General features: G+C 41.6%; 1 protein-coding gene across 1 annotated transcript in view; it reads right to left on the bottom strand.

Moving 5' to 3' along the window:
- The window catches only part of Efhc2 (EF-hand domain (C-terminal) containing 2), a 168,508-nt gene that overhangs the window by 75,251 nt on the left and 76,584 nt on the right, over positions 1–16,673 (bottom strand). The window contains exons 6-9 of the mRNA XM_005408997.1: positions 15,398–15,511; positions 14,874–15,012; positions 7,750–7,906; positions 132–274 (exon numbers count right to left, since the gene is read on the bottom strand). Of these exons, the coding sequence (XP_005409054.1) occupies positions 132–274; positions 7,750–7,906; positions 14,874–15,012; positions 15,398–15,511 (553 nt within the window). The remainder of the gene's footprint in view (positions 1–131; positions 275–7,749; positions 7,907–14,873; positions 15,013–15,397; positions 15,512–16,673) is intronic.

Genomic DNA, 16,673 nt, shown 5'->3' with positions numbered 1-16,673 from the left:
CATGCACGTACATGCACACGCACGCACGCACTATGGTAGACCAACTAAGCTATAAAATTAGAACACATTATCTAATTTTCAAAATGATGATTCAATGTTCCGAGGAAAATACTATGAGTGACGTCTCTTACCTGAATTCCTCTCTATAGGTTCAAACACTGAAAGTGTGCCATCATTGAGAAAATATGAAATAACGAATATCCTGTCTGCATCAGCACATTTGGCTGTGATTAGTCTTGCAAAAAAACGGAGTACATTGCCTATGTTGCCATAGCTAAACAGAAGAGAAACAAGGGATAGAATATTATACAAGTAGTCTTCCACAGATCCAGTATGTTGAAAATATCTGCAAAAAGGTATATGCTACGGATTTAATACAGGAGCTTCAACTTTCCAAAGTGAAAGGATCCACCCATCTTAGTAAGATTCTAAATCTAAATACTGAGAGATTTCCTCAGTGTGTTTAAATACCTCTTATTCTCTACATGTCCTGAACAGCACACTGGAAAAGTAGATCCAATGCAATGTCACAAACACACTGCTCAAACCAGCCACACCAGTTGGTTGTTCTCTGAAAACACGGCCAGCTGCTTGGCAGTCACAATGATCACGCCAGACAGAAGCACAAGTGCTAACCCTGCGGCCGGAGCCAATCTAGAGCGTGTGCGCTACCTGTGCCTATGGCCACCTCCCTGTCTTACCGCCCACTGCCTCATGCCCATGGCCTTTCTGCCTCGCAGCCAACATCCTCCCTTCCTCAATCTCTTCTCCACCTCCCCAGCATCACTCCCCAGTCCCTTCCAGGGACAAATACTATAGACACACCTCTTTTTATACCTCTTAGCACCTGTATTCTAAGTACCCAGTTTAAGTCTATTTTCCAAAGAGAAGCACGGTATCTTACTAACCATTGCTTGTAGAACACCTTTTAACCTAGTAAGTACATATTCAATAAATGTTTGTAGAAAGTTATGCCCGTATGCATTTGAAATTGCACTTAAAACTTTATGCATGAATAGTAGGCTGAAGATAGGATCCAACTGCAGAATTACGAGTTCCCAAAGTTGACTGCTTGCTCAGTGGAGAAATGACCTTATGCTCTCTCAGCAGAATCACGTCTGCAGACACCAGCTAGTGAAACAAGGACCTTATAACAGTTAAGCCCATGGTGAGGTCTTTAATAATCAAAATCATTATCCAAAGGAGGCACACAATAAAATCAACTATTTCCTTCCTCACTTCCTGTCACAACACCAGGCAGAGTGGTCCCCACTTATAGAGTCTCCTAAGCTGACATTCAAGCTCTGTGTTCACGGTGATTTTAAAAAAAAATACACACAGTATTTTTGACTTGCAGAGGCAGAAAGTGCTTTTCTCCACCCTTTGCTTGGATTGTTGCAGAAGCTGGGCTGAGAAAGCATAGGGCCAAGATTCCCAGCTTGAGGCGTCATGGGAGACAGAGCTCAGCAGTTTGTGAGGCTAGCCCAAGGCAGTTGGGCAAGACAGCCGGAGCACCACAGCTCTGTTTTCTTAGTGCCTAGTTCCCAGGACCTGGGGCAGCTATACTTTCTCAACCATCTTCTTTGGTACATAATTGGACCAGCAACTAACACATAGACTCAGCAATCCCTTTCATGAAAGACACATAACTTTTCAGATGCCTGAAATATCATTGCAATAACTGAATGAGGTCGGATCCAGGGCAAATGAATACCACTATAAGTTTAACTTCTTAGCACGTACATAAATTTCTAAGTATATGTGCTAAGGATGGACTTTTCAACATACAATTTTTCACATAATTCTTGTGTTCTAGAGATCTCACCAATCTGGAATATAATCTACTGAGTAAAGTTTTTAGACTAGTGGTTCACAAAATTTACTGTGTATAAAAATCATCCGGGAAGCTTGTTAAATATGCAGAATTCAGAGTCCCATCCCGAAAGACACTAACTTGGTAGTTAGCCTGCATCTCCAGAAACCTGCATTGTTAATAAGCACCCCGGAGATTCTGATGGCGTGGACCCCAGAGCTCAACGCAAGAAACACTACAAGTGCCTTCAGGTGTTTGCTTGACTATGCACGCTAGTTATCGACCTTCTCATCGGTATCCTCTGCCCTCCCAGCTGCTCACCCACTCATACCTCATGCACCCACCACACAATGCCCCCAATTAAGCACTACATGCATTTCTCTCAGTTTGGCTGTTTCAAAAATGTGTTTATTCTCCTTGTTTCAAAACAAATTATTATAAACTTTGAGATCCAGAAGCCATATCTTAACTTTTCTACATACAGTTCAGTTAGAAATAATCACTGCCTCAAATTCTTCTCCTATTTTCTCTGAAATCCATTTCCATTACGGTTACTCTACCTAAACTGCTCTTGTAGAGGTCAACAATGACAATGCTAAGACAGTGCTTAATGTCGCTGTCCATACCTAATTCACAAGCTTCCGCAACTGGCACAAATAACCACTTCATTTTGCTGGAATACACTTTTTTTGTTTTTTGAGACGGGGTCTCACTATGTGGTGCAGGCTGGCCTCTAACTCATGGTGACTCTCCTGCCTCAGCCTCCCAAGTGCTGGGATAATAGGTATGCACTACTATGCCCAGCTTTACTGGGTTACTCTTGATTCACTTGGCTTTCAGGACTATATATTCTCTCGGGTTTGCTCCTTCCTAGTACTTATTTACTCCTTTTTAGTCCCCTTTCATGGTTCTTCCTTTCTTTTCTAATCCAATTTTTTTTCTTTTCTTTTTATTTCTTTTTGAGACAGAGTCTCACTGCACAGCTCAGGCTGGCCTTGAACTCACTTTGTAGCCCAGGCTGCCTTGAACTCACAGCAATCCTCCTGCCGCCACCTCCTGGGTGCTGGGATTACAGGCGGGTGCCACCACACCCGGCCTCCAATCCAATACTGAGTCATGCTCCTCTCTATGCATTTCTACTTCACTGATGGCCTCTAATCCTTGAGGCTTTAGTACCATTTGGGATCATGAATACTATGGAACAGTATGTACTGATGACTTCCAAATTTGTAACTCCAGCTCAGACCTCACCTGAAGCCCACCCTAACCAGTATCTTGACATTTAATAGAAATCTCAAACTTTATTTGTTCTAAAACTAAACTTCTCCTGCCCATAAACCTTAGTAGTTTTACCAGTCTCGGTGGCTGGTAACTCCACTCTTGCAGATGCTCTTGCCCAAACCCTGACAGACACCTCACTATTTTCACACCTCCTATTCCATTTGTCAAAAACACTATTTGCTTCTACCCTCAAATTATTTCCAGAATCCACTATTGAATTCCATCACTTCCACTACACTCACCCTAACTGGAGCTGCTGTAACTCAGCTCCTGGACTACTGCAGTAGTCTCTAACTGGTCTGAATTCCACCAATGCCTATTAGCAGGCTACTCTCCACACTGCATCGAAGGGATCCTTTTTATTTCCTCTCCAGTACGGAGTATTGAACCCAGAAGCTCTACACGGAGCTATATTCCCTGCCTGTTCTTTCATTAGTTTGACTGACTGCTTGATTGAATGACTGATATTTGAGACACAGTCTCATTAAATTGCTTAAGGTGGGCTCAAACTTGCAATCCTTCTGCTTCAGCCTCCAAAATGCACTAGCAAGCACATCTGTTTTCTTTTAAAATATAGCCAGGCGTGGTGGCGCATGCCTGGTAATCCCAGCACTCAGGAGACTGAGACAGGAGGATCATTGCGAGTTCAAGATCAGCCTGGGCTACAAAGTGAGCTCAAGGCCAGCCTCAACTGCATAGCGAGACCCTCTCTCAAAAAAACCAAAAAAAAAAAAAAAAAAAAAAAAAAAAAGCCACAGCACAAATCAAGTCACATCCCTGCTCACACCTCCCAGTGGCCCCTCAATATCATTCAAAGTCAGAGTCCTTATAATGGTTTTGAAGGCCCTCTTTGATCACATCTTGCTGCTCCTCTTACATAATCTCTGTGTACTCAGCCCTTTGCTCACTACTCTATGTTGGCCTCCTGAACGGTTCCTGCACATCCCAAGCATGCTTCCTGCTAAGGGCCTTGACACTGACTATTAGTGCTGCTGGGAACATGTTTCCTCTCCTCAGCAAAGTCCATCAAAACACACTATATAAATGACAACCATAGTGGGTATAGTGGTACATGCTTGGAATCCCAGCACTCTGGGAGGCACAGGCAGGAGGGCTGCTGAGTTAAAGCCAGCCTCGGCAACTTGGCCGTTTAGCAAGACACTGTCTCAAAATTAGAAAAAAAACTATAAAAGGACTGGGAAGGTAACTCAGTGGAAGGCCCTGGGTTCAATCCATATACTGCAAATGAATGAATGAATGAATGAATGCTCGAAATCGCACCTGGAGGTGTTTGTTCATCCCTTTCATCCTTTTTGAAGCAACTTAGTATCTTCTTATTTGGCCAATGGTACTTAACACCTTCTAAATACTGCCTAAGGTTCCTGCGTATTATCTTAATCTTATTGTGTGCTTCCCACACCCACAATGGAAGTTCTATGAAGGCATGGCTTCGCATCTGTTTTGTTTACCAATATATCACAAGCACCTAATTCAGAGCTCAGGAAATAGCTGTTGACTTAAAAGACAAGCATGGCTCAAGCAAAGCTACACATCTACTAAAAAGCTTAAAACTACCTACAGCTACTAGGTCTTGTGGCAGAAATGTACACCAAGGCTCATTTGTATTGATGGGGAAAAGATTTTAAAGAGGGCAGATGACTGATGGGGATGACAAATGGACAATACCTGGAACAAGTGAGAGACTAAGATTAAACCATGAATTTCTGGATGGCTGACAGTCGTGAATAGCACAAGTACTGGATAATAGCCTTCCTAATGGAAGTCATGTGAACCTTCCAGCCACCATTACAAAACGGACCAGTGAATATTTATTCTATTTGCTGTGCTCAATTATTTATCTGCTCCTTTTCCTACTGTACAAAACATTTATTGGCCCCTAAGTACATAGCCAGCAATGTTCTCTTAGGGAAACAATAGAGCCAGTCCCCAAACTCAAGGACCTCAGGGTCTGGGGAAGCCCACAGATTACATAAACAAGTAATCCCCACACCATGGGAGAAGGGGGAGGTGAACTACAGAAGTCAGACTTCCCTGGATTCAAACCCAAGTTCAACTACAAATTAGTTGTGTTAGCTCAGAGCAGTTCAGGGCCTCTCTGGGCCTCAGTTAACTTATGAGAGAACAGGAATAATAATCTTATGTACATTGCCAAGGCTCTTTTAAGGATTAAGTGACATGAAATATTATAAAATAGTTCATGCACAGTAACCACTAAGTATGCTGGTAATATTAATGGAGGTATAATCAGCAGAGTAGGCACACAAAGTAAAACTAACTCAGCACAATGCAGTGAGAAGGGGATTATTCTGGTTCTCCCAAGTAAGATTAGACAATCTGCCCAGCAAGCCACTACAGTGAAGTTTACTCAGACAATAAAGATCTCCATGACCATCAAAAACCTTATATGCTTTAATTAGAAATGATTTCTTCCAATGACTCATAGTAGACAGCATTAACCTCCTAACAATAGCACTCAGTAAATTCGTTTTAACAGAAATAAGTAAGACCAATGAAAGTCATATACAATTTCAAGTCCCAGTTCAGTTTCCTTATCTGCGTTAAGAAACTATCTTTTGTATGCTTTGTGAGAGCATTCTCCATAGGTTCTCACATTTTTGAAACCGTGGTTCATTCAAACTCATGTATGAGTCTCCAGCCGAATGTGCAGTTACTATGGAAACAACAAGGTCACTGTGTGGGAGGAGCTTGAGGGAAGTGTATTCCTGGCACAGACTGAGCAGTGGACAAAAAGAAAGACAATTAGGGACATTTATGGCTATACCACCATCCTTCAGCCACGGCAGCACAACAGGAGTGTAGAACGCTGTCTAAACTCAGGGTTCTTGGGCGAGTGTTATAGGGCAGACAGAAAGAGAGACTAAGTCAACTACTCACAAAGAACTGCGTTTCCCTGGGTTCCAGAAGCAACACTCTGAATACCACTTCACCTTGTTTACTTATAAGAAACTTCTCTCTGCTTTTACAATAAGGCCTATCTTCCTGCCCAGCTCCTTCAGGTGGCTGCCCTTAAAATCAGCCATTAGTGAAAAGCATCTATGGAAAGCCCAAGCCTGCACCCTCATCATAAACACTGTCTTCAACAAGGGAGGATGGCGAGTAAGTTGGTGTCCCTGTCACGTGATAAAAAGCAGCGCCCTGAGGGCCGATGAAACACAGTGCTGAACCACACTCCCAAAGCTTCTGTCTCAGCAGGTCAGAGGGCGGCACAATAATTAGCGTTTCTCACAAGCAGAAGGATCACACTTTGAGTAGCACTGAGGCCATGCCTTAAATAAAACTCTCAAGTCCTTACAATTAAAGGCTGTTTCTTGAACATCAACAAATTATGTGATGGCAAAAGTAGACTTTCCAACACTCTGTACAACTCTCAATAAGAGATTTCAACCATTTTATAGAGACAGCACAACCATTTTTCTCTCTCCTTCAAAGGTTCGACAACAGTAGGTGACCGCATTGAATGTGACTGGATGCTACCTTTTCTACTCCTCCTTCTAGTCTCATGCCCTTTATCATTTCTCTCCCTAGGATCTCCGACCTGTTATCTTCCTCACACAGGACTACAATTTATAGTCTGCATCATATTCAATCATCTGCAATATATCACCACAGCTTTTCCCTGACTCCTTTCTCCAAGGCCTGCTCTTCCTGAAGAAGCCGAAAGTACCATTGGCCAGAGATCACATTCTATAATGGGTCGCTCAAGAGGCACACTTTGCCACAGGTTTATTAGGGGTATTTTGGAAAATCCATTTTTTGAAATTATACTGAACCATAGAAACAATCTACTATTGCTGAATTCAACCAAACCTCTCAAATCAAAATAACATTAATTGCCAAAATACCATTTTGAAAAACAGAAACTGTTCAAATCTCTCTATCAGGGGTTGGCAAGTCACAGTCACTGGGCCAAATACAGCCAGCCACCTGTGTGTGTATGGCCTGTGAGGTAAGTGGTTTTAACCTTTTTAAATGGTTGAAATCAGATCAAAAGAATAATATTGTGTGATAGCTAAAAATTACATGAAATTCAAATGTTAGTGTCCATAAAAACAGTTCCAATGAAACACAGTTATACATGTTAACATTCTATGACAGCTTCCAAACTACAACGGCACATCTGAGTGTTTGTGACAGAGATGGCATGACCCACACAGCCAAAAGTATTTCCTAAGTGACCCTTTAAGTTTGCTGACTCTTCATCCACATCATTTTCTAGGAACTATGATCAGGAGATGGAAAGATAAAAGGAGATGAAAGGCAACACAGAATGTCAGTAATGTGATTCTGAGGCCCTCCGAACAACACCCTTAAATAAGCACTGAAGTAAGAATAGCGCAATAACTACCCACTAATCAGCCTCACTAAAAACCTACAACAGGGGCTGGGGATTTAGCTCAGCGGCACAGCACCTGCCTGGCAAGCGCAAGGTTGTGAGTTCGATTGCCGGTACCGGAAAAAAACAAAAACAAAATTTAAAAAAAAGCTACAACAATGTGTACTGCAACTTGAGATCAGCTGAGCTGTGTGACACCTGTTTCACCACGAGGGCTATGTCATAAGCCCCAAACACATTTGGGAAAGACAGGACTAAAATCATGTTTCCCCATAAGTACCTGTCTTCTTTCAGCAACTTCTTCACGTAAGGCACAGGCTTGAGGGATAGGCAGGAACGGAGAGAGTCCTCCTCAGACCCAAAGCCAGTGTAAGGTGGAAATTTCCTTTCTATTTTTGGAGGAGGAGGTGGCTTGCATGAAACGGGAGTAAAGTTCTCTGTAACAAAACAAAGGCAAACAAAACATCAATATTGTTTTTTTCGCCCTGATTATGGCTGTTTTGAAAGGGTTGTTATGATTTGAACATGAACATGGAGATCTTTGTAGACTATTTTAAACTCAAACAAAACAACAAAATCCTCTGAGAGAGTAGGTTTCAATCACATTTACAAAAACCGCAGAGCTTAATAATGGCCATTGGTTCGAAACAAAACAAAAATCTGTGTCAAATAAGTAAACATTTATCTTTTGTCATCACATCCCCATTTCTGAATTATTTGTTCTTCCCGATTTTTCCAATGATACAAAAATTCAAACGTGAAACTTTATGCCACCCATTCCATACTTTAACCTGTAATTTAGCCCTCCCCTACCTTCAGTCAGCACTCGCTAATAGAATTCTTTTCCAAATAGGAACGATTCCTGACTATTTCACCTTTCCCCTTCCTTATCTGCCAGCTTCTCCTCCAAGACCGACTTTTACAGCTCCCTCCTTTGCCTCCAATTCAACTAGAGGACAGGCTACTTCACTAGTCCGTTCAAAAACCAACGGAAAAAGAAAATGTTCTGCTTCTCACCAACCCCTGCTCAAGGCCACTCCTCTCACACCCATGGAAAGACTGTAACCGGACTCAAATGTAAGGAAGCAAAAACAAAGAAACCAAAAACAATGAACACTTGTAAAATACCCAACTGTCCACTCTCTTGAGGACAATGCTCACTGGTAAATACTACTGACTGCATTTCTTTATTATTGCCCTCTGTGAGGAAGCAGAGGTGGAGAGAAACCTGGAACTGATGTGCGGTAGCCTAGAAGCTCTTGCGTACTCATTTGCAAGGCTGCGCAATCTCTGAGAAACTGTGCTTTCCAGAACAACTGACAGACTGACCTGGCCTACCTAAGTCACTGTGTTTGCCCCACCACAAACAGCAAAGAAGCCAGCAGGTTCTTTTCCAAAACAAAACCAAACACATAATACCCACTTTCCACTTCTTCCCCAGGCTGGAGTATGTCACAGGCGTTTCAGTTGTGGAAGGTGTCCTACACAAGCAAAGACTGCCTTTTCTACTTTCAAAGTTCTAAGAGAAGAAAGGGACAAATCTGAGCACAAATTTTAGTGCGCACCACCATAACAGAAAATGGTATCAATTCGTCACCCAAGACAATCAAACCGTAAAAAAAGAAAAACAAAAGGGGGTGAGGTGGGTTTTTTTAAAAACTGATTTATCAAAAGCCTGAGTTTACAGCCATCTCTCACACTGACTTGCAAACATTTTCAGCTTTTACCTTTTCTCAGACTTCCTAGCAGCCTTTGTGTGAAACTTCCCCAAGCACAATCCCCAAGAGTACTATTCCACCCTAACAGAAAGTGCTCGCCGAATACACGTTGACAGAGAGAACATGCCATCAAATCTTTCTCCACTGGCTCGGGGAGAAGGGGTAGCCAGCATGCCCTTACAGACTTTGTGAGCCTCTCCCCTGCTATTTTTGGCGTGATTAAAGAGAAGACTCGAGAAGAAAGCTCGAATCTTGGAATGAGAATTGCAGCAGGCTCCACTGTGCTCACCATCACATCAAACACATCATGGTCTGTCATTTCAGGACAAGAGCCATGCATGCGGGAGGAAGGCTCTACATGATTAGTACAAGACTGGGGCACCAGCACTTTCTACAAGAGGAGACAGATGGTCTATGTACCAATCTGAGCAGTCTTAACCAAAAGAAAGAACGCACTAAATTGCAATGTAATTAAAAATATATTCTATACATCCCCCCAGCCCACATCACAGGCTTTGTAAGTGTTGTTTGCTCAACTACCTAATTTTTCCATTAGATTTAAGTAACAAAAGAACCAATTTAGTTTTCCTCTGCACCCACAGTGCCATCTAGTGTATAAAATCTGAGAACCGTTGCACTCCATCACCCCTGACTTTTCTACCACCACACAGATCACTGGAAACCTGGCTCAGAATCCAACTTTAAATAACACTGCTCCACGTCATTTGCATAATTCACCACGAAATGGGCCCACATCTGAATGACAAACTGACTGTCTTTGAAGTCTTACTGCTCCTTCATGGTGATTTTCTATTCATCATCTCAGTTGGAAGCACTACTGGGAAAAGCCTTCAATTACCTCAAAGTTCAGCCCTTGTCCTAGTGACACAGAGATTGATCCAGGCTTTGGGAAGTCTGGATGCTACTTAATTTGAAAGAAGCTCTTTAAGACAAAGAATGGTAAACTATTAAGACAAAATTAACTTAAGACTATAGGCTAGGACTCTTGCAAAGGAAGAAATCTAAAGATTGTAATTCATTCCAGATAAATCTGCCTCTGCTTATACAAACACCTAGTTCAAACAATTTCAGTGAAAAACTTATTTGGGGAGTAAAATAGTGAACCACACAACCTTAGAGCTCTGAAGTCCCTAGGAATCATCTAACCAGCAACCATCTTTGTTATATAGGGAAAATTACAGAAGCATAATTGTTAGGTCCATCAATGCCATGTGGCAACTTAGGGACACCCTTTCTCAAACATATACAAAAAAGAAGGGCTGGGAATGTAGCTCAGTAGTACAGTGCTTGCCTAAGGAGTGAGGCCCTGGGATCAAGCTCCAGTATTAACAACAACAAAAGACAGAAAAGGAAAACAAGACAAAGAAAGAAAAAAAAATTACTCAAGCTGAGTACATTCAAATCCCTGACTTTAGTAGAAGAAAGGCTTGATGAAACCCTGGAGCCTTTTCCAACCTTCACCCTACAAAAAGACCTATAGGCCTCCATCTGTCAATCCATTCTCAACCACATCAGATACTAAGGAAATGGCACGTACGGCCCATCATGATAGCTAAGCTGCCTAATGGAACAGTCATACTGGGCTGTGATTATATCTATGGAATCAAACAGCCCTTAGAATTTTTAAGAAGGATGTAGTGATATATACCTATAGTCCCAGCACTCAGGAGGCTGACACAGAAGGATCAACGTCAGTTTGAGGTCATCCTGAAGTATGTAGCAGGATCTTGTCTCAAAAAAAGGGCAACAAAAAAAATTTTAAATACATAAAGGAAGAGCCGGGTGTTGGTGGCACACATCTGAAATCCCAGCACTTGAGAGGCTGAAACAGGAGGATCACCACTGAGTTTGAGGCCACCCCAGGCTACATGGTGAGTTCAAGGCTGTTCTGAACTACATGGCAAGACCCTGTCTTGAAAGACAGACAGACAGACAGACAGACAGACAGACAGAAAGAAAGAACAGATTTTCTTTTCTTTGCAGGGAAAGGTGGGGTTTGAGACAAGTTCCTACTACGAAACTCACGCTGCCCTTGAATTCACAATCCTCCTGCTTCAGCCTCCCAAGTACTAGAACTACAGGCATGTGCCACCACACCCAGCTGAAAGAATTGTATCTTTTTGAAAACCAGATTGGGTTCCACACAGGGACTCAAGTGTCTCAGAATTCTATTAAGCCCTAGCTTCGACATAAATAGAAAGGATAGCTATGCACCTTTCTTGGGACTATGGGCAACTCCTATTTGTCTGACACTTTTTCTTTCCCCGAAACAAGCTGGGGTGCCATCAGGATCTAAAGCATCAAGGCTGAATATGCATTAGCAATCTGCCCCTGGCTACCTGAAACACAGGTCGCTGACTGTGTTGGCACCTGTCAGCTCCTTCCTGCTCGCTACACAGTGACAACGTGAAAGTATTCTACTGACTACAGTAACTGACAAGGGAGAAAATGTGACTGTAATTATTGACAGGACACGATTATTCATGGCCTCCACCTGCCAGTCCATGCACAACCAAAGCAAAATGGATAAAATTTATACTGTCTTACAACCTTTTAAACCCACATTAATAATTTTAAAAAATGCAAGCCCCACCAACACAATAATATTGAATGAAGTGTTCATTTAAATTGATTTTAAATGCTTAGGCCAACTGTTACACACTAAGAATTTTTTCATCCTTATTGCTTTTAGCAACATGCTGAAGAAATTAGTGAAAAACAGGGACTCAAAATTGACTCAAAATTTTTAAATGCCAGAAACAACTATCTAAGTAACATTAAGTATATTAATTTAGCCTTATCAAAAAAATAAAAAAGCAAATGTAAAGATTATCTGAGAGTATTTCTCACTTCCCTCCACTCCATCAGATATAATTTCTAGCCATTACTTACATTAAGTACAATGTTAACTCAAGACATTGTACAATAGTCTTATTAAATAGGGTACTTTAACATATGTTGTAAAAAATATAAAAAGTCAGTGACTATGAAATGCAGCATAATTTTGCATTTGCATAATTTTCTGTTTAAATGTATAACGCTCATGTTACATTAGCTTTAAAGACACAGACTAACTTTTTAAAAACATAATACAGGGGGATGGGGATTTAGCTCAGCGGCAAAAGTGCCTTCCTGGCAAGCGCAAGGTTGTGAGTTCAGTTCCCGGTACCGGAGAAAAACCAAAACTAAAAATAAAAAAAAAAATTTAAAAAAAAAAAAAAAAAAAAAAAAAACATAATACAGTAAATATATATAATGATCAAAAGAAGTGGATGGAAAATTAAGCACCGGGACTCAACCAAAATGCATTTCAGGCTGATGCATCTACCCAGGACAGCCAGATGTGGAGCTCACCAGAGGACTCACGCTGCCTCAGAAAATTCCCTGTAGAAGTTGGTAAGACACAAACAATATACCAAGTCATGCCGGTAATGACATTCATCTTCCCAAATGCAAATTTTGTTTTGTCAAAATCAAACTGACAAATACCAACCACAGTTAGACTCCGTGTTGAAGCAATTACCTAATGTTTGGAAATCTTTCCCAGATCCTTTACATAAAGGTACTCTTCCACCACACCCTTCATGTAAAGGTGATCTTCAGATGAAAGTTACAGTTTTCAGTGGCACAGCATCAAATTTTCAATCTGTACGGAAGACATATTGGGTCGAAACAGGCATCTGCATTTACTACAGGCCAAATTCTTCTTCCCAAAGACACACCTGTACCACCAAAGCAAATATGCGCAATTGTCCACCAAAGAGGATCAATTTTAGAAAATAAGAAGAGGCCACCAATGCAGCCCCTACAGCGCCCACACATCTTAACTGATCTGGCATGCAGATGCACTGGAAATAATTCCCTTAATGAACCTACAAGTGAAACAAAGTTTTTTGTTTTAACCCCTTTGTGTGCCTTTTCTCACAGCATAAAGATTTCCAGGAGGCCAGGAATGCCACACAATGGGGACACTAAAATGGGGAGGAGGGGCCCTGCCCCAGCTGGCACGTATTTTGGGCAGCATTATTCGCAAAAAGAAAAATGATAACAATAATACCTTATAGTTCTTTTGAACTATATTTGATCTTAAGCTAAGGTTTCCTATGTGCATCTGCACGCAGCAGTGTCTCTAGCCACATGACTGCTTACACAAATTGCATTGAGTGGTCTCCCCACTGCACTGAAGGACCACCGAAGCGACAGGAACTCTACCTACAGCACTGCACCAAAACACAGAAGGTAGGCCTCCTCTTGTTATAGACAAGAAAGTCCTTGTCTAACAAGCTGCGCATGTGTCTGGCCTCCACCTCACCCCGCCAGGAAATGTGCCCATATGAATAGTCCAAGGTTCACAAGGAAGTGCAGTCAACCCATGGGATCTGTGAGTTCCCATGCTCAAATAAAACCAAGCAAAGATTGAAAAGATTCAGGGAGGGAAATAAAGAAGCTCTCTGTATTGAACACTACTTTTTTGTCATTGTTCCCTCAACAATACAGTACAACAATACTTGCATGCATTTACATTATACTGGGTATCATAAGTAATTTGAAAATGATATAAAGTCACCAGGCAGACTGGCTTGTGCTTACAATCCTATTTACTTGGGGGTGGGGGCAGCCTGAGCAACTTAGTGAAAACCTGTCTTAAAAATTTAAAAGAAGGAAAGCATACAGGAAGAAGTATGTAAGGCTTTCTGTAAATGCTCTACCATTCCACATCAGTGACTTCAGCACCCTCAGACTTTGGGGAAAGGGACTAAAGCCAATGCCCCCAGGATACTAAGGGATGACTGGATAGAACTAAGTACCCACACCTCAGCTCTGAAACCCAATCACGGCAGCAAGCTCCTCAACTCCCAACAGCCGCAGGGACCCAGGGCCTGGGTGGAAGGCCTAGGAAGGGAGTAGAGCTGACTGGCAGATACGCAGGAGACTGAAAATGGAAATCTGTCAAGTAAAAGATTGGATTTCTGATTTGCTATCACGTTCTCACCTGCTTCTAGACTCTCATAACACCATGTGACATGCTGTGGGTCCCAACTCCACTTCTACCTGGAAATCTTTTATATAACTCTGTATCACCTAAGTCTAGTGCAGTGACCTACATATAGTAGGTGCTTGATAAATCACTCATTTTCATTCAGAACTGAATTAACTGGAGTAAAATGGAATTGATATCTATAAAAAGAACAGTTGAAAACCTGACTGAGCCCTACCAGGAAAGGTAGAACAAATTGGCACAAAGAAAATTCTCTAGCAAATGAACTCAAGTAGAAAGAAATAAGTGAAGAAAACAGATTTAGAGTTTAATTTCAATTGCCCAACCAAAATATTCTGATAACCCCATATGATAGTGAGGTTTAAGGAAAACAAAAGCCCATGGGACTAGTCAGACAAGATCAACTCTTGGCTAACTCTCTGCTTGCTGCATGACCTTGGACAAATGAGCCCTTTAAGCGTTAGGTTCTTCACCTCTTAAACAGGAATAATGAGCCTATCCATAGAAAACTGTTGTTAGGAATAGATACGACAAGAAATGCCTCAAAGACAGAAGCTGGAGAACAAATGGTAGTAATTTTGAGTGTAACATGAACCTCCAGAGGAAAATCTTCAGCAGGAAACCAAGTTTTAAAGTATGATTTTACCTGGCATACATATTACTTACCAATTCCGTATTTACTCTTATAGTAAGACTTCGTAAATTCATCACAGTCACAGAGGAGCACCTTCCTTCCCCACACATTGATGGTGGCTCCTAAAAACAGGTCACTATCTTTGTAGAATTCTTGGTCTACTTTTCCCAGCTAATAAAAATAAAAGAACACAGCATTGGCACCACGGACCTTGAAAAGAACTAGGTACCCTTTTCCAAAGGAAAATGTTTTTTTAAAAGAACTTCAATTATATCATTTATAATTACGTTTTAAAAATCAAACAGCAGCCAATGTTAATATTCTAAAGCATTGTGTGTTAGCATCACACTGCTTGCGATCAGTGACGCGATACATATATTTCTACAAGCACTTAAGCACGTTCATAATTGCTAATTAGCTGCACAATGTATACATATACTTAGGCAGTCATGGATTGCATTCAAAATCTCACAAGGGAAAAATATGTAAGTCGTCCAAATGCTCAGGTTGCGGGGAAATTACACTGGAAGCGTTAATAAAATATGATAGCCCTCGCCTTATACTTATCCATCACGTAGCCAAACTTCTGCCTCCTGTACGTGCCACCAAACACATTGAGAACTGAATGATCTGTTATCTGGCCTGGTTGATAGATTCCAGGTGGGCCATACTGGAAGACAAAATCAAAACAAGGTGAGGCACACACCGAAATGGAGCGGTCAGGGAACACATGAAGCCGCATCACTTCCTGCTGCTTTCTCAAAGGACACTGAGTGTCAAGGGAACACCCATCCCTTCTGTATCTCTCCCCCATGAAAACCCAACCTCCATGAGCAGGACGTCATTTTCCTTCACACTGTAACACCACAGCCAGCATATGCTCTGCCCTCAATAAATATGTGGGGAATGAATAAAACAAAGTCACTGGTGTCAGGGCACACTGTAAATATCAGGTGCTCTGTTATTATTTTATATTTAGCCTATTTTTCAAAGTTATTAAAAACAAGCTTCCCTGGTACCTCCTGGGTGCCTGCTGTGCTTATCCCAGCATTCCCCTGGGGACAATCCGGCCTCTCCCAATCTCCAAGCGGTCCAGCAGAACTTCCGGCAGAGGACTTGGAGAACCTGGGAGAGCCTCCTGGGAAGACTGGACAGCCGGCAGTTATGTGAATAAGGAATGAGTACTGCAGTAACCTTTTCAGGAACTCTAAGAACTAAGTTAAAAATTACATTAGCCAAATCAGAAATAAAATATAACAGAGCTATATAAAAAAAGGCTTCATGCTTTTATGTGTCCTTATAGATCTTAATGGGGCCTCAGATGATATTTTCTACTATATTATCTCATTCAGTCCTTACAGTTACCTCAGGACTCTGTTAACTGCATCTTATAGACAGTAATAAGAACAGAGAGGTTAACTGACTCACTGAAAGTCACACAGCTTTTAAAAGGCAGATCTGCAATTCAAATCCAGTGTCTGGCTCTAGGCTACTCCTCCAACACCCAGGTTACATTAGCCTCCAAATGAACATAATTATTTGTAGAAATCAGTCTGACAACTCTTTGGAATAGTAAATAAAATGCTAAAGCTGGCAAAGCACTCAAAAGAGTCATTCCTGTGCGTATACTATCTATCGTGTGTGTCTGTGTATGACATGGAAATGCAGGTGCATGTGCTGTGCGTTCACAACTCAGATCAACATCTTCAACACCTCAGTAGGCTGCAGAGGCCACTTCTCAGTGTGCCCTGCAGGCCAAGAGCAATACTTTCACTAAGGATTCCCTTAGTTTAATAAGACTACCTGTCAACTCAAGTGACAAGACTGACACT

The sequence above is a fragment of the Chinchilla lanigera genome, unplaced genomic scaffold (genome assembly GCF_000276665.1).
Source record: "Chinchilla lanigera isolate Chin_1 unplaced genomic scaffold, ChiLan1.0 scaffold00115, whole genome shotgun sequence".
In the NCBI taxonomy this organism is placed as follows: Eukaryota; Metazoa; Chordata; class Mammalia; order Rodentia; family Chinchillidae; genus Chinchilla; species Chinchilla lanigera.
This window is presented reverse-complemented; position numbering and strand designations above follow the sequence as displayed.